Consider the following 26125-nt stretch of genomic DNA (forward strand, 5'->3'; position numbering starts at 1 on the left):
GCATTGCGCATGCAGAGGTCTGGGAGGTCTTCAGAGCACATTGTTTGTATTTGCACCACATGACTTGCACATTTTGGCACAACTGCATGCTTGCCAAGCCGCCTCCAGAACTCACATTAACCCAAAATTATGCAGGAAGCAGGAAATTCAAATAAGACGCAGATGAATGAATTCCTTGCGCTTAAAACAAAAAGAATCTAGCAGTGCCAGATTTTGCTGCACAATTTCACAATAGGCTAAGGGCTCCTCTCTGGAATGTCTCTGCTCATTGATAGGAATATCAGACAATGGGGCTACTTCAACCAATTAAAAGACTAAAGTTGCCTTATAAAGTTGCCTTATTGCTCATCTTACAATTATATATATATACACACAAGTCAACATATATGTATATATGTATATATAAAAGTCAACAACTTTTGTGCCCTTTCCATGTTCTTCAACAGTGTTCTTTGTTTATTGAAATGTATTTTTCTCTCATTACATTCTGTTGTTGGACTGAGAGCTGCTCTGCCCGAGGCGTGTCGTGGCGTTGTGTACTTGTGTAATGACAAATAAACAGAACTTGGACTTGTTTGTGCACAAAACAGACACAGCGGCTGTAATACCATGAAAGAGACCCGACACAACTGTGACATCTCCACATCCTTCCAAGCTGTATCAAAATAATGCCAGTAGGCGTGAGGGTGTTGGTTGACAGGTAACATGTCTGTGAGTGTGAACTGCACCGCGGTGCATTTTAACAGGTTGACAAACACAAACCCAAAAGGGACCCATCAAGAAGAAGAAGACACAGCAGTGAGTTCGACCTGAGCCGGGTTGTTATGGCTGGGCTTTGTTTAGAAGCACACATAACTCAAACCATGTTTCGGCCATTTTCAGTTAAACATTCGAGTCCAGTTGGTGAGTCAAAATTGAGCTGTAGGATTGGGCTCTGAACTCCATGCGACTGAAGTCTATTGAGTGGCGTCATCTACTGTACTGTATTAATGTGAAGGAAGCACTGACCCATCAGGGTATGGAGAGAAGGGGGCAGTATGACACATGCCGCCCCCCTCCCCCCCCCCCCCTCCACCCACTACCCCTCCACACACGCACACACCACACACACACACACCACACACACACATACCCCAGCCTATGTACTCATATGACTCATTGCACAGAGAATCTTTGCCATTTCTCTGACGTCATTAACTGCACTGACCAAAGATACATCGAGACCAGCCCGGCCCAGCGGAGGTTTGGGTTTTCTGGCCCCTTCCTTGCAACAACTTGTTCCAATCATGTCACAGAACAACAAGAACCACAATCACCAACACCCACAGGTCACTGTCATATTCTCTCCCAGTCCTATTTCCTTTTTTATGGGGAAGATGACAGAAAAGGGAAACTGATCCATGTGATGTATTCAAAGGCAAGAAATGGGGCCTTTTTTGGAACAGTGAGCACTTTAATTTGTCAGGTGGAACCCCAACAACAAATCGCAAGTGCACTTCCTGGGGTGAGGTGAAAACGTCAACCTAGCAGTCAGTCAGTCAGTCAGAGTAGTAAAAGCAGGGTGATTTACAGCAGGCTGCCCGGGACGGGGACGGGGACGAGGCCGTGGCCGCGGTGGGAGGCTGGATCCTGGATCCTGGACCAGCCAGCTAGTCAACACATCAGACCTCAGATGTGACTTCACGGTAACGTGGGGGTTAACTAGTTGTTTACATTGAGATTAGTCACACGGTACAACTTCTGCAAACCTTTAAACTGTTAGTAAGCAATGTACTTTCTCTCAGAAGTCATCTCGGTAGCTGTCTAACAGATCGTTGTTGTCAGAGGACCGTCGGGTCGAGCAGAACCGCGGACCCCGGACCCCGGACCGTTCCGCGGGGAGGCTCACCTCATTTAACCCGGCTAGCCAGCCAGCTGGAGCTAGCCTGCTATGCTACCCTGCTTCAGACATATAGGCTACGCCACTCCGCTTAAAGCAACACACCACAGCAACACACACACATTTACAGCAAATATATACATCTATCTCTATGTTTGCAATTCCACAAAACCTAATTATTGATGGACCTCGCGATGTGAGACAAAACAAGAGCATTTCTTGACAATATAACAACAAAAACATTGTCCCATATCCAGCTACGTCGTCCTGGTTCACTTAGCCATGAAATAACATGGAAACACTCCGACCGCCGAAACACGGCAAGTCGACGAAGGAACCAAACCTGAACATTACGGGACATTTGTGCAACTATGGAGACATTGAGAAGCTAACCAGGGTCCCCAGACGCACACTGGTGGACGGGTTAGGAGGGACGGGAGTCTGGCTAGCACGTCTCCAAACTTCACAAGTCAGCCTGCCAGACATATAGAATATATATGGATATATATACACACATATATGGATATATACATCCATCTGAAGACGGCACAGTAGAGCTAAACCTAGATGTGGTTATTATACTAGAGGTAGATCCAGGTGCCCACTTTAACTGGGCACAATAAAAGTTAAGCGGCGAACTAGACAACTTGCATAATATTCAAAATGTGAAATATTCACTTCCCTCCCCAAGTTACAGTGTTATTGAAGATAACCGGACTATGTGGGGTTTTTCTCGGTGTGATTTAACGGCAAGGTGAGTCTAAATTCAAGTCGGTGACAGCGGGAACCGGGAGTGATGCAGAACGACACCGAGCCCGGTTGGACCAGCCAGGCGGCTCGTCTCGAGCTCGCTACGAATCGGTTATAAACTTGAGTTTTTAAGATTTACTTTGGATCAATATCTTACACTACTGTTGAAAAATGTTTCATATATAGTCTTACCTGCCTACTGCCTTTTGGTGCTGGGACGGTAAGCGGTAAAATGTCCAATTACTGTACAAGTCTGTGTGACGTGCATATAGCTTCGCCCCGGTAATTGTAAAGATTGTGGCATAACCTAAATACAACCGTAGAAACAAGTCGTCGTTCACAGGGTTGATCCACGACGAAAAGCACATGATCCTGTACGTCAGCATACATTTGCATACGACTCTCCAAAATATTTTCATTCAAGTGGTCTGAAAATGTACTCAAAAGTTAGGATAGGGAAGATACATTTAACTATTCATGGTTAATGGTGTCCAAAAAATCGGATGATGTTGGAATCGATACGGCGAGCCTCACAGTCGCACCTGGATCTGTTGAGATCACCAACCTGCACTAAAACAACTTATAGCGGCTTTATCATCACATATGGTGTGGATAGAAGATAACCTATCGATTTACAATGAAATACACACAAGCTGAAACCAATTCATGCGGATTTTTTCGCTTGTCCCTATTTGTTCATTTTTTTCAATGACATCCTCATGATGTATGTTTTATGTAGGAATTGCATTCGTTTGTGTTGTAATATGGCGAATCTATCAGAAATCAGATAATGAGGTATGGACGTGTTACGGGTGGACGTTACCGAACATTAACAACAATATGGGACACATCATCTAGAATATCATATTCGACATGATATGTGTCCCATATTTTATATATATATATATACATTTTATATATCAATATATATCAAATAATTGTATAATCCAATCTTGGCTGACATGCATGCTCAGTAATGCAGTTGATTCCGATGGAATAAACACGAAGGCCTAGTTTTAGTGAGCCATTGAGATTTAATGATTATTTCACAGTTTAGTTTGTGAATGGAACAGAAATGTATGAGATGCAACATCTCTGCGTGCATGGTCTCGTACTGGAGGTGGAATCTCACTCCCAGACACTTCCGCCCAGTGACAGCCCGGGAAGGCTGATGTGAGGCGCCACCTTCAGGCCGCACGGAGAACAGCAAGCGAGCTAATCCCACACGACACCCAGAATGGAACACAAATGCACATTTATGATGATATGAGGGGTTGGTTTGAGTTGAATAGATCTTAATGACTATTAGAAAAGCTCCACTAGATATTGTTACGGTAATAGAAATGTCGACGTGAGAAACGGGCCTAACCGACACCTTTTTCCTAATGCGTTTGTGCCACTCTGGAATCTTTGACCTGAGGGGGCCACAGGCGTGGCTTTGACTAAGCACGGGAGAGTTGATTATACTGCTGAAGCACAAGAGATAGACCTCAACCTTTTTTTTTAAGGTTAGTTTTTGGAGTGTGGTGGTCCCCCTCTCATATTTTTATTTTTTATTTTTTTTATTGAATATAGACAGTGGAGAAAGACAGGAAGTAAGGAGGAGAGGGTATGTCAGCAGGGCATGGGCCGGGTTCTAACCCATGCCGACATGGGTATATGTGTGGACTGTAGGCCACAGTGCTAGATCACTGGACCACCCCAGGCCGAGGTGCTAGACCACTGGACCACCCCAGGCCGAGGTGCTAGATCACTGGACCACCCCAGGCCATGGTGCTAGACCACTGGATCACCCCAGGCCGAGGAGCTAGACCACTGGACCACCCCAGGCCGAGGTGCTAGACCACTGGACCACCCCAGGCCATGGTGCTAGACCACTGGACCACCCCAGGCCGAGGAGCTAGACCACTGGACCACCCCAGGCCATGGTGCTAGACCACTGGACCCCCCCAGGCCACAGACCTCCACCTTTGTGTGATGATACCATGAATGACAGGGAGACGGGGGTGCTGGGTTGGGAGAGGTTTCTCCTCTGCTGCAGAGGCTCTGCTTCTCCTCTTCATGCATTATGGATGAGGCAGAGCTGGACAGCCATGGTGTCAGAACACATTTACATACAAATGAGCTGTGAATTCATTATTAAAAACCTCCTTTCTGCTGTCTTCCTCTCGGCACGTTCTCCTCAGCGCCTCTTATGAATGCCCCTGACACAGTACGGCCTCAGGGTGCTTTGAGGTGCACTCAAGCACTTTATCAAGTTTGCTCAAGTGATGGTTTGTCTTGTTTACATGATCCTTGTAAACCGTTGGTGGTTGAACGCGGCGTTTTCTGCACTGCTGCATCATCTGTCTTTTGTTATTGGTTTTATTCAAATTCATGTGAGAATCCACCTGGTCTGAATAATGGGCCTCTCTCACCGTACCCTGAAACACACACACACACACACACGCACGCACGCACACACACACACACACACACACACACACACACACACACACGCACGCACACTCTTTGTCTCTCTGTTTCTCTGTTGTTATTTGGTATCACACAGGATTTAGTAATCCGAGCCGATGTCGATCCCCTGTCAGTCAGGTGCCGTATACCTGCTTATTCATATCATATTGTATATTATGTTCTATCTAATGTTCTAATTCTCTCAGGCTAACACAAGGTCAAAGGTCAGGATACTGTGAGACAACACACCTTCCAGATGAATGCCAGTAGGAGAGACAGCCCCGCCCACAGAGACAGCCCCGCCCACAGAGACAGCCCCGCCCACAGAGACAGCACCGCCCACAGAGACAGCCCCGCCCACAGAGACAGCCCCGCCCACAGGTAGAAATAATACACAATAACAATACAAATGATAATCTCATTACAAACTATATGTTGCATTTTCGTAAGTGCTTTTGAAAATGAAAGTGCAAGGGATAAACAAATAAATACATTCTACTATCTAATTAGCTGCAGTAATAGTGACTTAAAGGGGCAATCTGTAATTCAAACAATGTTAAAGGGGAAATCTGTAATTCAAACAACAACAAAGCAGGCTCCCCGCCACTTGTTTGGTGAACAGCTGAGGGACGGGGCTGGAGAAATGTCACCACTCTCAAACTCATAGACAGAGCTATGGATGCAAGGACTGACCATCCATGAGATAAGATGATAGTTTTAACCATGTTACAGTAACTGTTTACAAACAGTGGAGTAAAAGAAGCTCATATTCTGGGTTCTGATGAGGAAAGACAGTTGAACGACACTCATGAGGCATTTATAAGTTATACTCTTCAAGAAGCAACGGCTATGTGTCATTAATTAATTAAAGTCCAAAAATGAATGTACCAATTACAGATTGCCCCTTTAAGATCAGTTTGGAGGAGAAGTGTTTTTGTTTTTGTTATGACCTTGCCTTTGTCTGACTTTGGTTACAGATCCACAAACATGCCCCTCCTCAGGGCACAGTCAACAACACCTCCCCGATTAGTGTCACATAAGTTGATTCTTGATACAAAATCACATGTTTAATTACCCTCTGCTCTTTTACAAATACACTACTATGCAAAAGGTCATGGTTTTATAAAAGATGACCACAAGGTGTCAGTACAGAGTCAACTTCAAACCCAGATCCTCATCTTCACCCAGAAGGGGTAGTGAGGCATGTGACCATTTCAGGAGAATTTGTGTTATGCATGCTACCAATCAAAATCTCAATACATGCTACATTGTTAGGGTGGAACAGGAATAGATGCTACATTGTTAGGGTGGAACAGGAATACATGCTACATTGTTAGGGTGGAACAGGAATACATGCTACATTGTTAGGGTGGAACAGGAATACATGCTACATTGTTAGGGTGGAACAGGAATACATGCTACATTGTTAGGGTGGAACAGGAATACATGCCCTGTAGAAAAGGCAGGCAGAGTTTGCCGCACTTGAGAGTGAAACCAGCAAATGACTGGAATTGAATATTCCATTTCTGTGGCGTTTCTGACAGTGAGTAAAGATGAGGTTGTAAGTCAGGGTGTGGTAGATGAGGTAGATGAGGTTGTAAGTCAGGGTGTGGTAGATGAGGTAGATGAGGTTGTAAGTCAGGTAAACATGCAATCTGTGTTGATTTTGCTGTCGAATGCTCAGCATCAACATTTCAAATTGCTGACCGCCGTGAAGAGATCCTGTTTTGTATTCGGTGACTGACTTCTGCTGCAAGGAGAAAAAACCAGTCCCCTCAATCTTGACATTAAGACTTGCTCACTAAGCGAACTGCACGACATGTAACATTAGAACAGCTTTCCCCCGAAAGGTTATTATCAGTCATCCTACGATGAAGGTTTTCAGGTTGTTATCGAGGAGTGTTTCCCAGCGGTGACGTCTGACGTGGCGTTGGCACCTGCCTCACCTCTGTCAGCGCTGCACTTCAGCTGTCACTCAAACACTTCCTCTGGGTCAGAGGTCAAAGGCACCTTGGAGGCGGGACATGCCTCAGATCCCTGGCTGACGTTTAAATGATGTTGACCTCTTATCCCTCTGCTTGGAGTCATCAACCAAACTGCATCCAGTGGGAGCGCCACTTCCACACTGTGTGTGTGTGTGTGTGTGTGTGTGTGTGTGTGTGTGTGTGTGTGTGTGTGTGTGTGTGTGTGTTATACACTATTGACCAGTGGAGGTAGAAATCGGAGGACAGGCTCGTTGTAATGCATGGAGCGGTATGCTGTTCCAAGGAAGGGTGTCACTTCCATGCATTACAATGAGCCCGTCCTCCCATCTCTACCTCCACCAGCCTCCCATCTCTACCTCCACCAGCCTCCCCTGGTTATACACTATACACTATATACACTATATACAACAATGGTATATATACCATGATGTGAGATATTGATCAAATCAAATGTTAATGGTCATGTACATTGCATACGTCTGTGTACTGTTGTGAAATGCTTTTGGAAATCTAGCTCATTGCTCAACAACAATAAAACGAATCAACACTACAATACAATATAATCATAATCATCATAATCATAATAATCATAATAATAATCATAATAATACAACAATGACAAGGGTGTCATATATGTAGCAGCAATACAATCCTTCTGAGTGGCGACACACACAGATCACATACACACACAGATCAGATACACACACACACAGATCACATACACACACAGATCACATACACACACAGATCAGATACACACACACATCAGATACACACACACACAGATCACATACACACACAGATCAGATACACACACAGATCAGATGTGTGTTGGGTCCTGTGGTGTGGGTGGTGTGTTGGGTCCTGTGGTGTGGGTGGTGTGTTGGGTCCTGTGGTGTGGGTGGTGTGTTGGCTCCTGTGGTGTGGGTGGTGTGTTGGGTCCTGTGGTGTGTTGGGTCCTGTGGTGTGGGTGGTGTGTTGGGTCCTGTGGTGTGTTGGGTCCTGTGGTGTGGGTGGTGTGTTGGGTCCTGTGGTGTGGGTGGTGTGTTGGGTCCTGTGGTGTGGGTGGTGTGTTGGGTCCTGTGGTGTGTTGGGTCCTGTGGTGTGGGTGGTGTGTTGGGTCCTGTGGTGTGGGTGGTGTGTTGGGTCCTGGTGTGGGTGGAGAGGAGAGGAGAGGCTGTGGCTCTAACCCTCACCCTAACCTACTCTTACATAACCACAGCTGCACTCGTCAAGGTGCCATTGACAACCAAACAAGAGGATTGGAGTGGTCCAATTAGCTCACATAACCTTCATTACTGTAATGTCAATAGTCACACACACACACGCACACACACACACAGTGTGGAAGTGGCACTCCAACTGGATGCAGTTTGGTTGATGACTCCAAGCAGAGGGATAAGAGGTCAACATCATTTAAACGTCAGCCAGGGATCTGAGGCATGTCCCGCCTCCAAGGTGCCTTTGACCTCTGACCCAGAGGAAGTGTTTGAGTGACAGTTGAAGTGCTGAAACACCATGTCATCTTTGGAGGTGTATTAGGGCCATTACAATCACACAAACTAACAAAGTGTTACAGTGTTCAGCCAATCAGGTTGCCCCAAAAACTTTTATGAAAGAACATTCAAAATCAAAGTGACAAGGACCCAACAATTCAAACGTCCTTGTTCGGTAAGCATAACTTTGATGTTGAACCTTTACATTAACATTTTACATTTTTTAACATTTTACATCGGGTGGTTTACTGTGTCAAATGCAGCAGACAGGTCCAGAAGAATGAGAACAGAGGAGAGGGAGGAAGCTTGAGCTGAGTGGAGGGCCTCTGTGGCAGCAAGGAGAGCAGTCTCAGTAGAGTGGAGGGTCTCTGTGACAGCAAGGAGAGCAGTCTCAGTAGAGGGCCCAGCCTTAAAGCCGGATTTGTGAGGGTCAAGGAGGTTGTTCTGAAGGAGGTAGTGAGACAGTTGGTTAGAGACAGCACGTTCAAGGGTTTTAGATAAGAAGGAGAGAAGGGATACCGGTCTGTAGTTATGGACAGCAGACGGGTCAGGAGTTGGTTTCTTGAGAAGAGGCTTGACTCTGGAAGTCTTAAAGGCAGCGGGGACAGATCCTGTGGATAGAGAGGAATTGATTAAGGTGGTAAGGAATGGAAGGAGGTCTTTGGAAATGGATTGGAGAAAGGCGAAGGGGATAGGATCGAGGGGGCAGGTGGTTGCCCACTTGGATGTGACCAGTTTTAGAATATCATCAGGGGAGAGGGGGGGAAAGCTGATAAACCAGAGACCGGGTGTAGTGCAGTGGGTTTGGGAGGAGAGGTAGCAGTGTTGGTGAGAGGTAGAGAGAAAGAGCTGCTAATGTCATCTACCTTCTTTTCAAAGTAGGTGACAAAGTCATCTGCAGACAGGGAGGAGGGAGGAGGGGGAGGAGGTGGGTTGAGGAGTGAGGAAAATGTGGAGAACAGTTTCCTTGGGTCAGAGGCAGAGAATTGAATTTTGGAATGGTAGTAAGAAGCTTTAGCAGCTGATGCAGAGGAGGTGAGGAGGAGAGAGAGAGAAGGTTTTAGGTCATCAGGGAGGCCGGTTTTTCTCCATTTCCTCTCAGCTGCCCAGAGCCCTATTCTACAAAAATGTGTGGAGAGGCCAAGGACTGCATGGCCTTGAGGTCAGTGGACAGAGAGAGTCGAAGGATGAGGAAAGAGTGGACAGGAGGGTGGAGGAAGCTGCATCAGTGGATAGAAGAGAGAATGATTCAACAGAGGGTAGGGCGGATAAGACAGAGGAAGAGAGAGCGGTGAGTGAGAGGGTACGCAGGTTGTGATGAGAGGACACAGTGTGGGTAGAGACTGACTGGGAGGGGGAGGATTTGAGAGGAATGGAGAAGGATACAAAATGATGATCAGAAACTGGAAGAGGAATAACAGTAAGGTTGGAGGTATGGGAGGATCTGGTGAAGACAAGGTCGAGCTGATTGCCCACCTTATGAGTTGGAGGAGAGTGGGACAGGGTAAGGTCGAAGGAGGAGAGAAGGTCAAGTACTCCAGACAAGTGAAGCTTCTCTGACTGGATGTTGAAGTCACCCAGTAGTGAGAGCAGTGTGCCGTCCTCAGGGAAGAAGCCAAGAAGGACATCCATCTCATCTAAGAAGTGGCCAAGCTGACCTGGGGGACGATAGATAACGACAATGTGAAGTTTGACAGGGGAGGTCACAGAAACAGCATGGAATTCGAAGGTGGATATGGACAGGTGTGACAGGGGAAGGACATTATGTGACCACTTAGGTGAGATGAGGAGTCCTGTTCCTCCCCCTCGACCAGAGAGTCTAGGGGAATGAGAAAAGGAGTAGGCATCAGAGAGGGCTGCCGGAGTAGCTGTGTTATCAGGTGTAATCCATGTCCCTGTGAGAGCAAGGAAGTGGAGGGACATGAAGCAGATGTAAGCTGAGATAGTCTCTGCTTTCCGAACCGCTGACTGGCAGTTCCAAAGTCCTCCCGTGACAGTGAGGTCATGGTCAGTTGAGCATGGTGGGTAGATTAGATTGGAAGGGTTGCGAGGGGAGGTGTAGCGTCGATGTGTCCTCCTGAGGGATGAAAGAACAGGAATGGGGAGGAAGCACATTGTGATATTTGCTGGTATAGAGATAGAGGGTTTGTGGTCAATACAAAATGTAGGTAGCGCTCAATACACTCAGAGTAGTGAAAAAATAAACTAATAGAATAAAAATACTTAGTAGTTTGGTCTTCCTCTCAGGCCTTCCTCGATGGACTCCACAGATTTGTGTCAGGAGGCTGTCGCAGAGGCTGTCGCTCTTGCAGAATAGTTTCAGGCCCTCCCACTGGAGATTGACAGCAATTGGCTTCAAACAGATACTAGGTCCCAGGGCTTCAGGCAAGATAGCCACAAAAAATACTACCAACAACACACTGATTTTAACAAGATTAAACTAATTTACTCAGTCTAGGGAACAGGCTTCACCACTCACTCCAAATGTATTTAGTTGTGTTTATTTAAGCTTTCTTCCTAGAGGGACAGAGACAAGTCTCAGTATGGAGACACAACTGTTCCAGAGAGGCCCAAAGGTGCAGGGACAGGCACAAGCATGTTGGCCTGCTCCCATTACCACTAATCACTGACAATTTGAAAACAGAACATTTAGAGAATGTTCTCTCTAAACGGTCCTCTGTGTCTCAGCTGGTAGAGCACGGCACTAACAACGCTTAGGTTGTGGGTTGGATTCCCGCTGGGACCATATATACTGAAAGATGTATGCACTCACTGCAATGTAAGTTTAATATTACTACTGTTGATGTTTATATTGTATCTTCTATCTTGTTACATTGTATTGTTGATGTTGTAAAGCTGCTCTTCCTCAGGCGTTTCGTTGCATTGTTTACTTATATTCAATGTAATGATAAATAAACCAGACTTTACAGCAAGGGGGGGGGGCACTCCCAAGAGGGGGGGGGGGGGGGGGTGCTCCCAAGGGGTGGGGGGGGACACTCCCAAGAGGGGGGGGGGGCACTCCCAAGGGGGGGGGGGGCACTCCCAAGAGGGGGGGGGCGCTCCCAAGAGGGGGGGGGGGCACTCCCAAGAGGGGGGGGGCACTCCCAAGAGGGGGAGGGCGCTCCCAAGAGGGGGGGGGGGGGCACTCCCAAGAGGGGGGGGGCACTCCCAAGAGGGGGGGGGGGGTGCTCCCAAGTTTAAGCTATCCATCATCTCAGTCCTCTACGTCTCTCACTCTAATGAAAGGAAAAGTAACAAGATTTAAACTTTAGAGGGTGATTTTGGATCAAAGGGTCAACCACCGTGTTTGACAAAATACCCCGAAAAGTGGAAAATACAGGTCTTCAACATCACAGGCATTTTGTGGCGTCTTTGTAATCTAATGGCATGCCTCAGGTATGTCCTCTGAATGCACCTGTAAATAACACAGTTGTTGTCAGAGCTGACAGCAGAGAGAGAGAGAGAGAAAGAGAGAGAGAGAGAGAGAGAGAGAGAGAGAGAGAGAGAGAGAGAGAGAGAGAGAGAGAACATCTGCCTCACTGTATCTTCCCGGAACGAGATGTTCATGTGACCCAAATACTTTGTAACCCAGTAGTGATCATGATATGACTTGCCTGAAAGAGAATAAGAGAATTCCTCCAAGTGTGTGTGTGTGTGTGTGTGTGTGTGTGTGTGTGTGTGTGTGTGTGTGTGTGTGTGTGTGTGTGTGTGTGTGTGTGTGAACGTGTTAAGATCGGGAGAGGGAGACGCCTAAGGGGTTCCTTTTCTTGATTACAGAACGTACAGTAATATAGTTCCTGTCTCTTCATTCATTCAGGTACCGATACAGAACGAGTTTCTACTCTTCTACACAAACGAACAATATCACTGAAATGCCCTTCAGTGTCTGCGTGGCGGGCCTGACATTCTGTCCCCAGGGATCCCTGGTTCGTGTTGACATTGGAGTGATGGAGAATGAATCTAAAGCTAATCAGTTACACTTCAACAAACACATTTAAAGTCAGACTGAAATGGTAATCACTCATTACACTGTCTTACCTCTTTCAAAGGGTGAGAATTTTTTAGGGCCTTCCTGCTTTATTGGGATAGAGACAGTAGAGATTGACGGGGAGGATGGGTGAGAGAGAGGAGGGATGACATGCAAGACATGTCGAGGGTTGGAATCGAACCAGGAACCTTGCGATGATGTGGTATATGCATTAGTGTGCTACGCCACTAAGTGCCCTGGGGTAAGTTTCATTTCTAAGTTGACTACGAAATAATAACACAGATGTTGATTGTTCAATGTGCACCACCTGGGGGCTCGATTTGTTATTGGGATTGAAGACCACCTGAGAAGATAAGGATGTTCTCTCTTATTTCAAGGGAATCTTCACACCAACAGAGAACACCCAGAAGAGACGCCCTCCTCTCAGTCTCTGTGATTACGCTGCTCTTTGAAGGTCCTCTCAGCCCCACCGTAAAGCAACGTGTCATCACGTTGTAAATCAGTGAGCTCTTCTTTCGTCACAGCAGCTCCCCCCCCTCCCCCTCCCACCCCCGCTATGGCTGTGTGGAGTAGTCTGTTGGTATTGTAGTAAATGCCTGGGCTGGCTAATTATTCTGCCTCAGGGGGGTCGTCAAGTTACACAGGCTGGGCGCCAGGGGAGGCTGGCGGGGGTAGAAATCGGAGGACAGGCTTGTTGTAATGCACGGAACGGAATGAGGAACGGCATCAAACCCGCTGCTGGGCTCATGGTTCATCAACGGTACGCAGGGGGAAGAAAAGGAGGAGGAGAAGGATGAGGAGGAATTGGATGAGGAAGTGGAGGATGAGGCAGAAGCAGCTATTCTGGTCATCACCGTGGCAACCATAAAAGCATTCATGATTACCAGTGTTCAGAGCAATTCTATGCAATTATTAGCAATATTATTATTACCGCTTTATATAAATAATACTATCATATACAGCACCTTCACCTTGCCAAGAGTGTGCAAAGCTGTCATCAAAGCAAAAGGTGGCTACTTTGAAGAATCTAAAATATAAACCATATTCTGGTTTGTTTAACACTTTTTTGTTTACTACATAATTCCATATGTGTTCCTTCATAGTTTTGATGTCTTCAATATTAATCTACAATGTAGAAAATAATAACAAATAAAGAAAAACCATTGAATGAGAATGTGTGTCCAAACCTTTGACTGGTTCTGTGGCTCCTAAAAGTCTCATACTTTGTTACTTCGTAAAAACAAATACAACAAATCAAACTGTCTGTGTCACCAGCCTCCACTTAGCAGCCTCGCCCCAGCGAGCCAACATCTGGCCCGAGTCTCCCTGAGTGAGCAGCGTGTAATTAGGCCTCCCATCTGGAGCAGCCTCACACCCCGGGGTGATAACGAGGCAGACACGCTCCTCACCGCAATTACACCGCAGAGAAAGTTGCCGCCGTCTCCCTGTTTGGACCTGTTCAGTGTTTATGTTTATGAAACATCTTTGTTGAGGCCAGGAGGCCAGAGGAGGCTGAGAGACTGTCACCATCAGGTAGTGTTTACGGTAGAGATTCAAGAGAATAAATTCCCATTAGTCTCAGCGTGGGAGTGCGGCGCCCCTCGTCAGGAGTTATGATGCTGTTAGCGAAGCGAAGGAGGCAGAGGGAGGCAGAGGGAGGCAGAGGGAGGCAGAGGGAAGCGAGGGAGGCAGAGGGAGGCAGAGGGAGGCAGAGGGAGGCAGAGGGAAGCGAGGGAGGCAGAGGGAGGCAGAGGGAAGCGAGGGAGGCAGAGGGAGGCAGAGGGAGGCAGAGGGAAGCGAGGGAGGCAGAGGGAGGCAGAGGGAGGCAGAGGGAAGCGAGGGAGGCAGAGGGAGGCAGAGGGAAGCGAGGGAGGCAGAGGGAGGCAGAGGGAGGCAGAGGGAAGCGAGGGAGGCAGAGGGAGGCGAGGGAGGCAGAGGGAGGCGAGGGAGGCAGAGGGAGGCAGAGGGAGGCAGAGGGACGCGGCCGAGGCTGTCGCCCGCGGCGACGCGACGCGATACGAGCTAAACGGCGATGCTAAAGACATGCTACCAGTTAAATCCTAACTTGTATTGAGAAAAGACACAGCGCAGTTGTACATACTTCAGTTTTATTGTTTTGAAAAAATCAATACCAAGTAAAAAATAAATTACTTCCTTGATTGAAACATTGTCTGATGAGAGGGACCTGTTTCCATATCGGTGGTCTTTGTAGTTCTGAAAGGGTTTCTTTGTCGTTCTGAAAGGTTTTCTTTGTAGTTCTAAAAGGTTTAGGCCTAACAGCTCATCTAGTGACACCATTAGGCTGACAGCTTCCATTTTTTAGAGATACCATAAAGCTTGACCATATTTAGAGAAACTTGCAATAATAATAATAACATACATTTAAAAATAACTGTATTTCACATATTTATGTAATAGTTATATAACACACCTAGCACCTTCTTAAACTCCCTTTGACAACACATTAACACTGCAATAGGTTAAATGAGGTTTGGTTATATGACTAATAGCTTTAATGACCCTGACAAGATACTAAAAGATGAATATCTTTACGTTCAAGTACTGATGAAATGTATCCTAAGGCTGGGGACAAAACAGCATTAAAGGGCGATGCCCTATATGGCATATTTAGGTAAAAACAAAAAAAACCCATGCAAAACATACAATATGGGACATTTCTTCAAAATAAATAATTTTCATTGTGTAAAACTTGTCAAGTTTTACACCGCTGGAGAGTATAAGTGGTCATACATTTCAGGCCTTTTTTTTATAATGTTAGTAAATTAATTCAACAAATGTACAGGTTTAAAATAGGTAGTAAAGTCCATTACTAATATGAACTAGATATTTAACGTTAAAATATCCTAACCATAAAACCACCCGTTCACCTGAAACTCCTAGATTATACTATTCTATACTATACTACTCTACACTACTATACATAACTGTACCGTTTCTTACTAAGATCATAAACAGGCACTTTCTTTAAAGCTCAACCAGGGAACCGGTTCAGACAGAAGCCATGAGGTGGAGTGAGGACATGGAAAAAAAGAAACCAAAAAAACCCGACCGACTCTCTTTGACGCCGGTCGGCGTCGGACCACACTGGAACGAACAGCACACGTCATACCTACACCACCAACGCTCAGCGGAAGAGCAGACAAGAAGTAAAGACTCCAAAATGTCCTCCACCCTCCTCACCCTCCTCCACCCTCCTCACCCCTTCCTCCACTCCCTCATGTCCCTTTGACACTGACATCAGGCACTTAATGATAGTCCTTTGACGACACAACCACCCAGGTAGAGGAGTGTAGTATTTCAGATGTTTTTCTCTCTCCTCTTCAGTCTTGTGTCTCTGACTTCCATACAACCCTCCTTAGCCTCCTCTCCTGCTTGGGAGCGACTGCTTTCCTCTCCTCCTTCCCCACCGCCGTCTTCTCCTCCTTCTTCCCCTCTTCAGCCGTGCTCCTGGTGGAGCGATGGATGCCAGGGGACCTCAGCTCCTCGTCCTCCTGGTCCAGGGCGGGGTCGTCCGGCTGGACAGGCTGGGGGGCCGGGTAGTTGGGCTGGTAGTACTCAGAGGGGTACCCCCCCCCGTACCTGTTGTAGGGGTCGTCCTCTTCCGCCTCGTCATAGTTCTGATAGGTGTTGGGGGGTTGTTGGACTGGGGGCACAAGGTGGTCAGTTGGTTCACCAGCGAAGCCTCTCTCTATAGCCGCCACCCAACAGGCAAGCCCAAAGCAGTGTTTATGTTTTGATTGGGTTAGCAGGACAGGACGGGACAGGAAGGAGCAGAGACAAGACAGAGGTACAAGAGTTACTGACAACATCAAAGCGAGAGTTAAAGGGAAAGGCTGACAGTCATCTACACCGCCAGGGGGCTGGCCAAGGATCTGGACTCTACTGGGACCTTAACCTTGAGGAGGCTAGCTTGAGTTATTTACATTTGCATTTTTTACATTTATCAGTTATATGTCATTGGCAGGGGAGGCTTGTGGAGGTAGAAATCGGAGGACGGGCTTATTGTCTATGCATGGAAGAGAATGATGAAATCCGTTCCACGCATGTCCTCCGATTTCCCACCTCCACCAGCCTCCCCTGGTCCTTGGCTGAGGGAGAGTGTGTATGGACACCTGAGAGGGACTCAAAGCTGCACGACTGAACCCAAGGTAGCAGGCGCTGTTGACAGAGTACAGAGTACAGAGTACAGAGGGGGCACGGTAAGGGTAGGGACAAGGGCACAGCACACATCACCTCCGCCCAAGCCTACAGGGCAATACTTCCTTTCTAGTGTCGGTGAGCTCTGCCTAGTGACCGTAACCATGCTTGCCTTGAGTTCAGAGAAGAGTGGTGAGACACGTGGGTTGAGAGGGGGAGAGAGAGGGAGGGAGGGAGGGAGGGAGGGAGAGAGGGAGGGAGGGAGGGAGGGAGGGAGGGAGGGAGGGAGGGAGAGAGGGAGGGAGGGAGGGAGGGAGAGAGGGAGGGAGGGAGGGAGGGAGGGAGGGAGGGAGAGAGGGAGGGAGGGAGGGAGGGAGAGGGAGAGAGAGGGAGGGAGGGAGGGAGAGAGGGAGGGAGGGAGGGAGGGAGGGAGAGAGGGGGAGAGAGAGGGAGAGAGGGAGAGAGACAGACACACACACACACATACCATGTGTCAGTCAGACAGACATAATCAATGTTAACATGCAGGTCTTACTCACAGGGTGGAGTACATGAACCACACCTCAGGCCCTGTTAGCCTGTTAGCTTAGGAAACATGCCAGAGACAGACATCAGTGATGGTCTGGGTGTCAGTGAGCACCAGGGGAGGCCGCTGGAGGTAGAAATCCGAGGACGGCTCATTGTAATGCACGGAACGCAGCATTACCATGACCCCGTCCTCCATTATATCATAAATGATGATCGCATTACTGTAAAGATGCAGAATTGTCATTGTGAAACGTACATATCTAGTAATCTAGATACAGTAATGTGGTCTGTTCAAGGGAGTACTGAACAGTGTAACATTACTAATCATTTACAAGACATGAGATTTTATAGATATTTGGTGAAAATATCTATAGATTAAGGCATGTTGATGGCATTCAGATATCGCAAAAGGGTCAACAGATATCTTTAATAAACAAGCAGAGTCATTTAAAATAATATAAAGTACCAAATGATATTTTGGTAGATATTTGAGATATTTCCAGTATCTCAGAATCAGATAGCATCCAGATATAATCAGACACCATTGGATGGATTCACAGCATCGTGAACCATCGTTTCCAAGCGGAATTCTGCATCTTTGCTGTGTTTGTATTTCAAGGTGCTAACAGTGACAGAAGGGGCTTCTGGGTAAACACTGAGCACTCAAAGCCATCTGACTGAACAGCAACCATACTTTGATTGGCTACAAAATGAAGCGTCATAATTTATGCATTTCTGGTGAATGAAGTCACCCTCGACACTCTAGAATGTCGACAATTTGGGCGATGAGGTGAATAATTCATTCATTTAAGCTCCGCCGTCAGAATGTTTTATGTTCTGTGGAATGTGTAAGTATCAGACTAATGACCTGAATCCCTCTCAGTTTCAAGATCCCTGTCAAACGTAAGTCAGACTTTCCTCTGACGATGCTGTATTCTGTCACCAGCTAACCTTGAAATACAGTGAATGTGGATTGGGGTCAATATTAAACAAGTGAGGCTGGTGGAGGCAGAAATCGGAGGACGGCTCATTGTAATGTCTACCTCCACCAGCCTCCCCTGATATTGAACCATGTGACGGATATAACCCAATGAGAGCTCTCTGTCCTGACACGTGTCAGTGTCAAAGAGCAGCTATTGGATGAAATGAGTTGAAGGAAAAAGTCAAATCCAATCCAAACCATCGACCCGTTCTCTGACCCTCAGACCCCCAGACTTGGTCAAGACCCTTTTCTCAGAGCATGCCTTCACAGGTCAGGTGACAGGTTGATTCAAGGTGACAGGCCTGTTCACAACAACATGATGTTACCAGGGGAGGCTGGTGGAGGTAGAAATCGGAGGACGGGCTCATCGTAACGCATGGAACAGAATGAAGAAAGGTATCAAACACACGTGTGTTTGATGCCTTTCCTCATTCCGTTCCATCCATGAGCCCGTCCTCCGATTTCTACCTCCACCAGCCTCCCCTGGTTGGGAGTGCAGATGAGGTCCCTTCAAGTGTCTAAATGAGTCGGTCTAATGTCAGTATAGAACAGCGTCTACGTGTCTGTGTCGTTTCTTACGTATCGTATAAACTACCGGACACCTACTGTACAGTACGTCAACAAAGCATCGCTACATTACAACTATTATCATATTCATATGATTAACTCCCAACTATGATCATATTCATATGATTAACTCCTAACTATGATCATATTCATAGGATTAACTCCTAACTATGATCATATTCATGTAATTAACTCCTAACTATTATCATATTCATAGGATTAACTCCTAACTATGATCATATTCAGGTGATTAACTCCCAACTATGATCATATTCATGTGATTAACTCCCAACTATGATCATATTCATGTGATTAACTCCTAACTATTATCATATTCATGTGATTAACTCCCAACTATTATCATATTCATGTGATTAACTCCTAACTATTATCATATTCATGTGATTAACTTCCAACTATGATCATATTCATGTGATTAACTCCTAACTATGATCATATTCAGGTGATTAACTCCCAACTATGATCATATTCATGTGATTAACTCCCAACTATGATCATATTCATGTGATTAACTCCTAACTATTATCATATTGATAGGATTAACTCCAAAGTCGAGACAGCTACATATCAAACATCCACAGTGTCATCTCTTCCATTATTCAGAAGGCGTAACTGTGCTCAGTATTCAGGACTCTGCAACGTTTTATAATGAGTCACTCCACAGGAATAAGGCTGCTGGTAAAGTAGGCTGCTGCTGCTGCTGCTGCTGCTGCTGTTGTTGTTGTTGTTGTTGTTGTTGTTGTCATAGTTACCTCCTACATTGTAGCCCAGACAGGAGTTCTGGTCGCAGTACCCAGGAGGCCCGGCGCTGCCCACCGGGCCGGGGATGCCTGGTCGTCCTGGGGTGCCAGGGCTACCAGGCCGTCCAGACTGGCCCTGGCTGCCTGTCCTCCCCTCACCGGCTGGCCCTGGAGGAGGGGGACGAGAAGGGGTGGGCATGGGTGTGTAGCAGGGGAGGCTGGCCGAGGTAGAAGTCGGGGCTCAGCCAGCCTCCACTGCTGTATACGGGTGTGTACAGCATCTCAAATCAGGGTTACGAACGTTGACCTTTGAACTATGCCCTGTGCGTCCTGTAACAATGAAGTATCACAACCATAACCTTGTGGTAGAAAGAAAGCTAGGCAATATAGAGAGGAGGGTAGAACCTGTAGTTTACTGTTAGTTTACTCCTGTCTCCCCTGCAGGGAGTGATTCACACCCCTGGGACACAACAACACACCCACTAGTCACTGTGAATCAACAAACACTATTTTTTTTTATTATTTTTTTTTCCCTCTTGTTTTTTATCAGAACATGAAGCTATTATTACTGAAGTGTTTTAATCAGGATACGCAGCGGCTGTGAATATCCTTTTATACATATCTGTGGAGGCTGGCGGAGGTAGGAATCGGAGGACGGGCTCATGGAACGGAATAGAGAATGGTATCAATGCATTACAATGAGCCCGCCCTCCGATTTCTACCTCCACCAGCCTCCCCTGTTCCACTCCTCTGTTGCCAGGTACTGAAGAGTTCCCTTGTGCTTCTCTGGGGTCTCCCCTGTGGTATAATCTGGCAACCTCTTCAGGGATTTCAATCAACCCACAGGACCGCTCCACTCCAATCAGAACCCCCCGGGCCCCTAATGCTGCAGTTAACCAGCGGGGAACTCCAGGAGACAACAAAGAGAAACACTGGAAACCTGCTTCAGATTCTACTCTCATATCCAGACGGAACCACACAGTCCAAAAGTGACACACACACACACACACACACACACACACACACACACACACACACACACACACACACACACACACACACAGTGACACACACGGTGACAAACACACACATGGTGACACACACTCCTCTACAGAAGCCGGCGGTTTTCGGTCAGGCATTGTGTGGCTTACCTGGGGGTCCGGCAGGACCTCTGGGACCCTGGACTCCTATGCCGGGGTTTCCCTTGTCGCCCTTCTCACCGGACAGACCTGGGCAGAGACAGAGACCACACACACACACACACACACACACACACACACACACACACACACACACACACACACACACACACACGTTTACACCGTCAACAGCCATGTTTACCATTAGGTCTGCATCAGTACAGGTGTAATGACTAAGGCTCAGCTACTTCCTGCTTAAGGCCGACAACGCAGTCAGGTGAATGTCTCTTTCCAAACAGCATCAGCTGATCACAACCAGGGAGGCTGGTGGAGGTAGAAATCAGAGGACAGGCCTGTTGTGAGGACTTCCTCATTCTGTTCCATGCATTCCAACGAGCCCGTCCTCCGATGTCCACCTCCACCAGCCTCCCCTGGTCAGAATCTGTCCTCTATCCCACACCTCTGTCTCCTGGTTGTCCGTTGAGTCCGTTGGAGCCAGGGAAGCCTGGCCTGCCCGGGGAGCCCTGCTCCCCCTGGGGCCCGGGGGTGCCCTGCCGCCCCGCCTCCCCTGGGGGTCCCGGGACCGCGCGGACGGACACAGGCTGGCTGGGGATGTGGTTCAGGAGGGAGTTGTAACGAGACATGTGACCTACGAGAGACGTCTGATCAGCGAGGGGAAGAGACACACACACACACACACACACACACACACACACACACACACACACACACACACAGATAGATACATGCATACATACATACATACATACATACATACATACACACACACACACACACACACACACACACACACACACACACACACACACAGATACATACATACATACATACATACATACATACATACACACACACACACACACACACACACACACACACTGATACATACACACACACGCACGCACACACACACACAGATACATACATACATACATACATACATACACACACACACACACACTGATACATACACACACATGCACGCACGCACACACACACATACACACACACTGATACATACATACACACACACACGCAGATACACATACACACAATGATACATACATACATACACACGCGCATGCACACACACACAAACACTGATACAAACATACATAGACACACACACTGATACACACACACACACACTGATACATACATACATACATACACACACACACACGCGCACACACACACACACACACACACACACACACACACAGTGGGCCAGATGGAGGGTTTAAAGAGAAAAAAAACTCACTCTGTATCAGCTGTTCACACACCTGCCGGGCGATGGCTTGGACTGATGCCTGGGACTGGAGGTCACCCTGGAGACACACACACACACACACACACACACACACACACACACACACACACACACATGGTGAGACACACACACACGGTGAGACACACACACACGGTAAGACACACACACACACACACACACACAGACCAGGGCTGCAGATAACACCATCAAAGCGTGTTTTCTCTAAAAACGTATTGGGCGTTTAGTGTCACACTGATACACAGCCTCAACTCCAGGAGAACCTTCTCTCAGACACACGTTTAGGTTACGAGGTGTGAGCAGATTCTACCAAATGTGTTCTGTCACAGCATACTGTGATAATAATAATAATAATAATAATAATAATAATAATAATAATCATATATATGTTTTTTATTATTGTGTTTAAACAGCTTGTGACTGTATACAGGCAGCCTGTTGGAGAACACCTGTACCACCTGTACCACCTGTACCACCTGTAACACCTGTACCCCAAACGGGACGGGAGGTATTTATAGAAAGGTGAGAACTGCTGGTGTTTCAACTCAGTGTTCGTCCTCCAAGACATACTTACTCTTTCACCCTTCTCTCCTTTGGGTCCCAGGGTTCCCTGAAACACAACAAGCACAATAACTGAGGACAGAAAAACAGTCTGTGTTCAGGCGTTCTGCCCCATTTCTGCCTCCACCGGCCTCCTCTGCTACGGTACATCAGCGACATGCAGGTTTCCAGCAGGGCGAGCTGACTTACGGGTGGTCCCTGGTCCCCCACGGCTCCTGGAGGTCCACTGGACCCCGGCCCCCCTGGAGCTCCTGGAGTGCCCTGTGGAAGACACAGGTCACAGGTCACATGTCAGAGACACTGTGACAGCTGATCAGAATCAGAATCAGAATTCTTTTATTTGGTAGTATATTTGCACATACAGGAAATTGACTTGGTGAGGTTGGTGCATGGCACAGAAAAAACTAGCAAATATTGCCAAGAAATGTACAAAATAGCAAAATATTAACTAAATAGCAATAACAAATTTACAAATGTACAAAATCAGTGGTGGGTGTTATGAGACACACCTCCCACAGCACAGATGGGTTCTACTGAGCCCAGCGGTGGTGGAGGAGGTGACTTCCTCCTTACAAAGTTAAAAGGCTCTGAAATAAGCTTTGGAAAAGCACATTCTAAATGGTTTTATGTGAGTTGAATGATGACGTATCCCCAACAGAGACACCTACTATTGTTCCCGAAGGTCCTGGTCTCCCCTGGGATCCATCCTTGCCAGTCAGTCCCTGTGGAAGAATGCAGCGTGTCAAAACATACCTCTCTGATAATACTGGGTACCACGGGAGGCTGGGGGAGGTAGAAATCGGAGGATGGGGCTCATTGTAACGCATGGAATGTGTCTGATACCATTCCTCATTCCATTATGCATTACAATGAGGCCGTCCTCCACTTTCCACCTCCACCAGCCTCCCCTGCTGGGCATTGACGGTACTGTATGGTCCCGTTGGGTTAAAAGGACATGTGACCTCACCCTCGGCCCTGGAGGCCCATCTCGACCTGGTGACCCTGACGATCCTGGAACGCCCTGCGACCGAGAGAGAGAGAGAGAGAGGGTGAGAGAGAGTGAGAGAGACAGAGAGAGAGAGAGAGAGAGAGAGAGAGAGTGAGAGAGACAGAGAGAGAGAGAGACAGAGAGAGAGAGAGAGAGAGAGAGACAGAGAGAGAGAGAGAGAGAGACAGAGAGAGAGAGAGAGAGAGAGTCACTTATCTAACCTGGCAGGTATTTGTTTGCATTGAGCAGCTCCAGGACGTGTTGATAATGGTGTCAGTACAGTAGTGGATTACTGTAGCTCAGGGGAGGCTGGTGGAGGTAGAAATCGGAGGACGGGCTCATTATAATGCATGGAACAGAATGAGGAACGGTATCAAACACAACGTAACAAGCCACAACGTGTTTGATACCGTTCCTCATTCCGTTCCATTCCCGAGCCCGTCCTCCGATTTCCACCTCCGCCAGCCTCCCCTGCTGTACAGCCACTAACTGGTAACAAGATTCACATGTTGAGGCATCGTCTTCTTGTGACCTGAAGCGCTGTCTCCCCAGACCACCGCACGGCCGGTACCGGGTTTGTGTGGGTTAGGAGGTGAACGCGCTGCTCGGGGCGATGTTTAGAACACGGTTCTGAATGCCAGAGCAGGCTGGTGGACGAGGGGAGGGCCTCAAGGTCCGAGCCGTTTCTCCAAACATCCCCACGACCTTCACGGCCGTCAGAGGCCAAGCTCCTCTCTCTGACACTCAACAGGGAGCGGATGCCAATGGCAAAGCTCACAGAACAGGCAACAACTGTTCAGAAATAAAAACTCATCTAAACACACAGTTACTCATGTGATTTGAGCTCTGAAATGAATTCCAGGTTCAGCCTGCCTGTCGGGAAGGACACAGCCCGCTGCACACTGGAGACGGACAGATTCTAAACAAAACACGTCTTCCAACATCTCCACGCAACTCATCTCAGAGCTCAGATCAACACGAAGGCCAATCGCAGGTTGATGGGATCTGTCAGAAAAGACACCGTCTATTAGGTAGACAGACAGCAGTGAGGGGAGGGGCCTCTGTGGTGTGAAGAACTGGATGTTCCCTGTGCAGCAGATCCAGTCATACACTGGCCATGTGATGAGGGGGGGTGAGGGGGGTGTGAGGGGATGTGAGGGGGTGTGAGGGGGGTGAGGGGATGTGAGGGGGGTGAGGGGGGTGTGAGTGTGTTGAAATGAGGTCTTTGTGTCGGGGGTCTTTACCTGCGGTCCCGGGGGGCCAGCATCACCCTTCTCTCCTCCTTCTCCTCGACCACCCTGAAAACACACACACACGCGCGCACACACACACGCACGCACGCACGCGCACACATACACACACACACACACACACACACACACACATTTATCACACACTGAAACACACCCAGACCACCCTGAAAATCAGGAACATCGTAAATCCCTTATTTGGAGGCTGCTTTCACTGGTAAATACTGTCAATAATGTGTGAATACCACGGGTTAACTCTCAATACACCCCATGTGTCACCACTAACGGAGACAGTCCTCCATGTTTCACCTGAGTTCATCTGTCAGTACCTACACATGATTCACATTCTACTGCAGTGTTTACTGTGTTCACATTCTACTGCAGTGTTTACTGTGTTCACATTCTACTGCAGTGTTTACTGTGTTCACATTCTACTGCAGTGTTTACTGTGTTCACATTCTACTGCAGTGTTTACTGTGTTTTAAACCCACGGTGACACAGTACAGCCTCTCCTGTGTACAGTGTATGTATGTGTGTGTGTGTACAGTGTGTGTGTACAGTGTGTGTGTGTACAGTGTGTGTGTGTGTGTGTGTGTACAGTGTGTGTATGTGTGTACAGTGTGTGTGTGTCTTACCGGCTGTCCGATGATGGAGCGCCCGCTGGGCCCCTGAGGCCCGGGTGGCCCCTGTTGTCCTGACGCCCCTGCGTCCCCCACGCCCCCCATCGGCCCCTGGCACCAGGGAGGAGGCAGTCAGACAGCATCACCACCACAGGCACACAGGACCAGATCACACTCCATCTCACCTCACACCATTACCACAAAGTTAGTATCATTACATTGATTTTTTCAGTTTTATTGGACAGAGATAGTGAAGAAAGACAGGAAGTAGGGAGGAGAGGGGATGTCAGCAGGGCATGGGCCGGGTTCTAACCCATACTGACATGGTGTGCACTGTAGGCCGTGGTGCTGGACCACTGGACCACCCCAGACCATGGTGCTAGACCACTGGACCACCACAAAGTTATCAGTTTGAACCTCTAGTTATTACAGTGGTATCAGAACTACTGTGTAACCTGTGAGATTATTGGTAATGCTACCAGGGGAGGCTGGTGGAGGTAGAAATCGGAGGAAGGGCTCATTGTAATGCATGGAACGGAATGAGGAACGGTATCAAACACACACGTTACATGCATTACAATCAGCCCGTCCTCCGATTTCGACCATCTACCTCTACGAAATATTAGAATGACAACAATAAACATCTTGAATGTTACACATGTCCAATAATCTCACAGGTTATACACGCTGAGAATACGACTAGCAAGTGC

The 26125-nt window shown here is 47.5% G+C and overlaps 2 protein-coding genes across 2 annotated transcripts in view; both read right to left on the reverse strand.

Moving 5' to 3' along the window:
- Window positions 1-2887, reverse strand: part of zhx2b (zinc fingers and homeoboxes 2b) — a 21785-nt gene extending 18898 nt beyond the window's left edge. Inside the window, exon 1 of the mRNA XM_083680345.1 lies at window positions 2822-2887. The gene's annotated coding sequence lies outside the window, so the exon portion shown is untranslated. The remainder of the gene's footprint in view (window positions 1-2821) is intronic.
- A 12054-nt stretch (window positions 2888-14941) lies between these two features.
- col14a1b (collagen, type XIV, alpha 1b) overlaps window positions 14942-26125 on the reverse strand; it is a 59102-nt gene continuing 47918 nt past the window's right edge. The window contains exons 36-46 of the mRNA XM_083680522.1: window positions 25431-25526; window positions 24790-24843; window positions 23525-23578; window positions 23226-23279; window positions 22747-22818; window positions 22571-22606; window positions 21970-22036; window positions 21148-21336; window positions 20700-20777; window positions 19561-19716; window positions 14942-16216 (exon numbers count right to left, since the gene is read on the reverse strand). Of these exons, the coding sequence (XP_083536648.1) occupies window positions 15894-16216; window positions 19561-19716; window positions 20700-20777; window positions 21148-21336; window positions 21970-22036; window positions 22571-22606; window positions 22747-22818; window positions 23226-23279; window positions 23525-23578; window positions 24790-24843; window positions 25431-25526 (1179 nt within the window). The 3' untranslated portion in view covers window positions 14942-15893. The remainder of the gene's footprint in view (window positions 16217-19560; window positions 19717-20699; window positions 20778-21147; window positions 21337-21969; window positions 22037-22570; window positions 22607-22746; window positions 22819-23225; window positions 23280-23524; window positions 23579-24789; window positions 24844-25430; window positions 25527-26125) is intronic.

This window comes from Argentina silus (assembly GCF_951799395.1).
Source record: "Argentina silus genome assembly, chromosome: 11".
Classification (NCBI taxonomy): domain Eukaryota; kingdom Metazoa; phylum Chordata; class Actinopteri; order Argentiniformes; family Argentinidae; genus Argentina; species Argentina silus.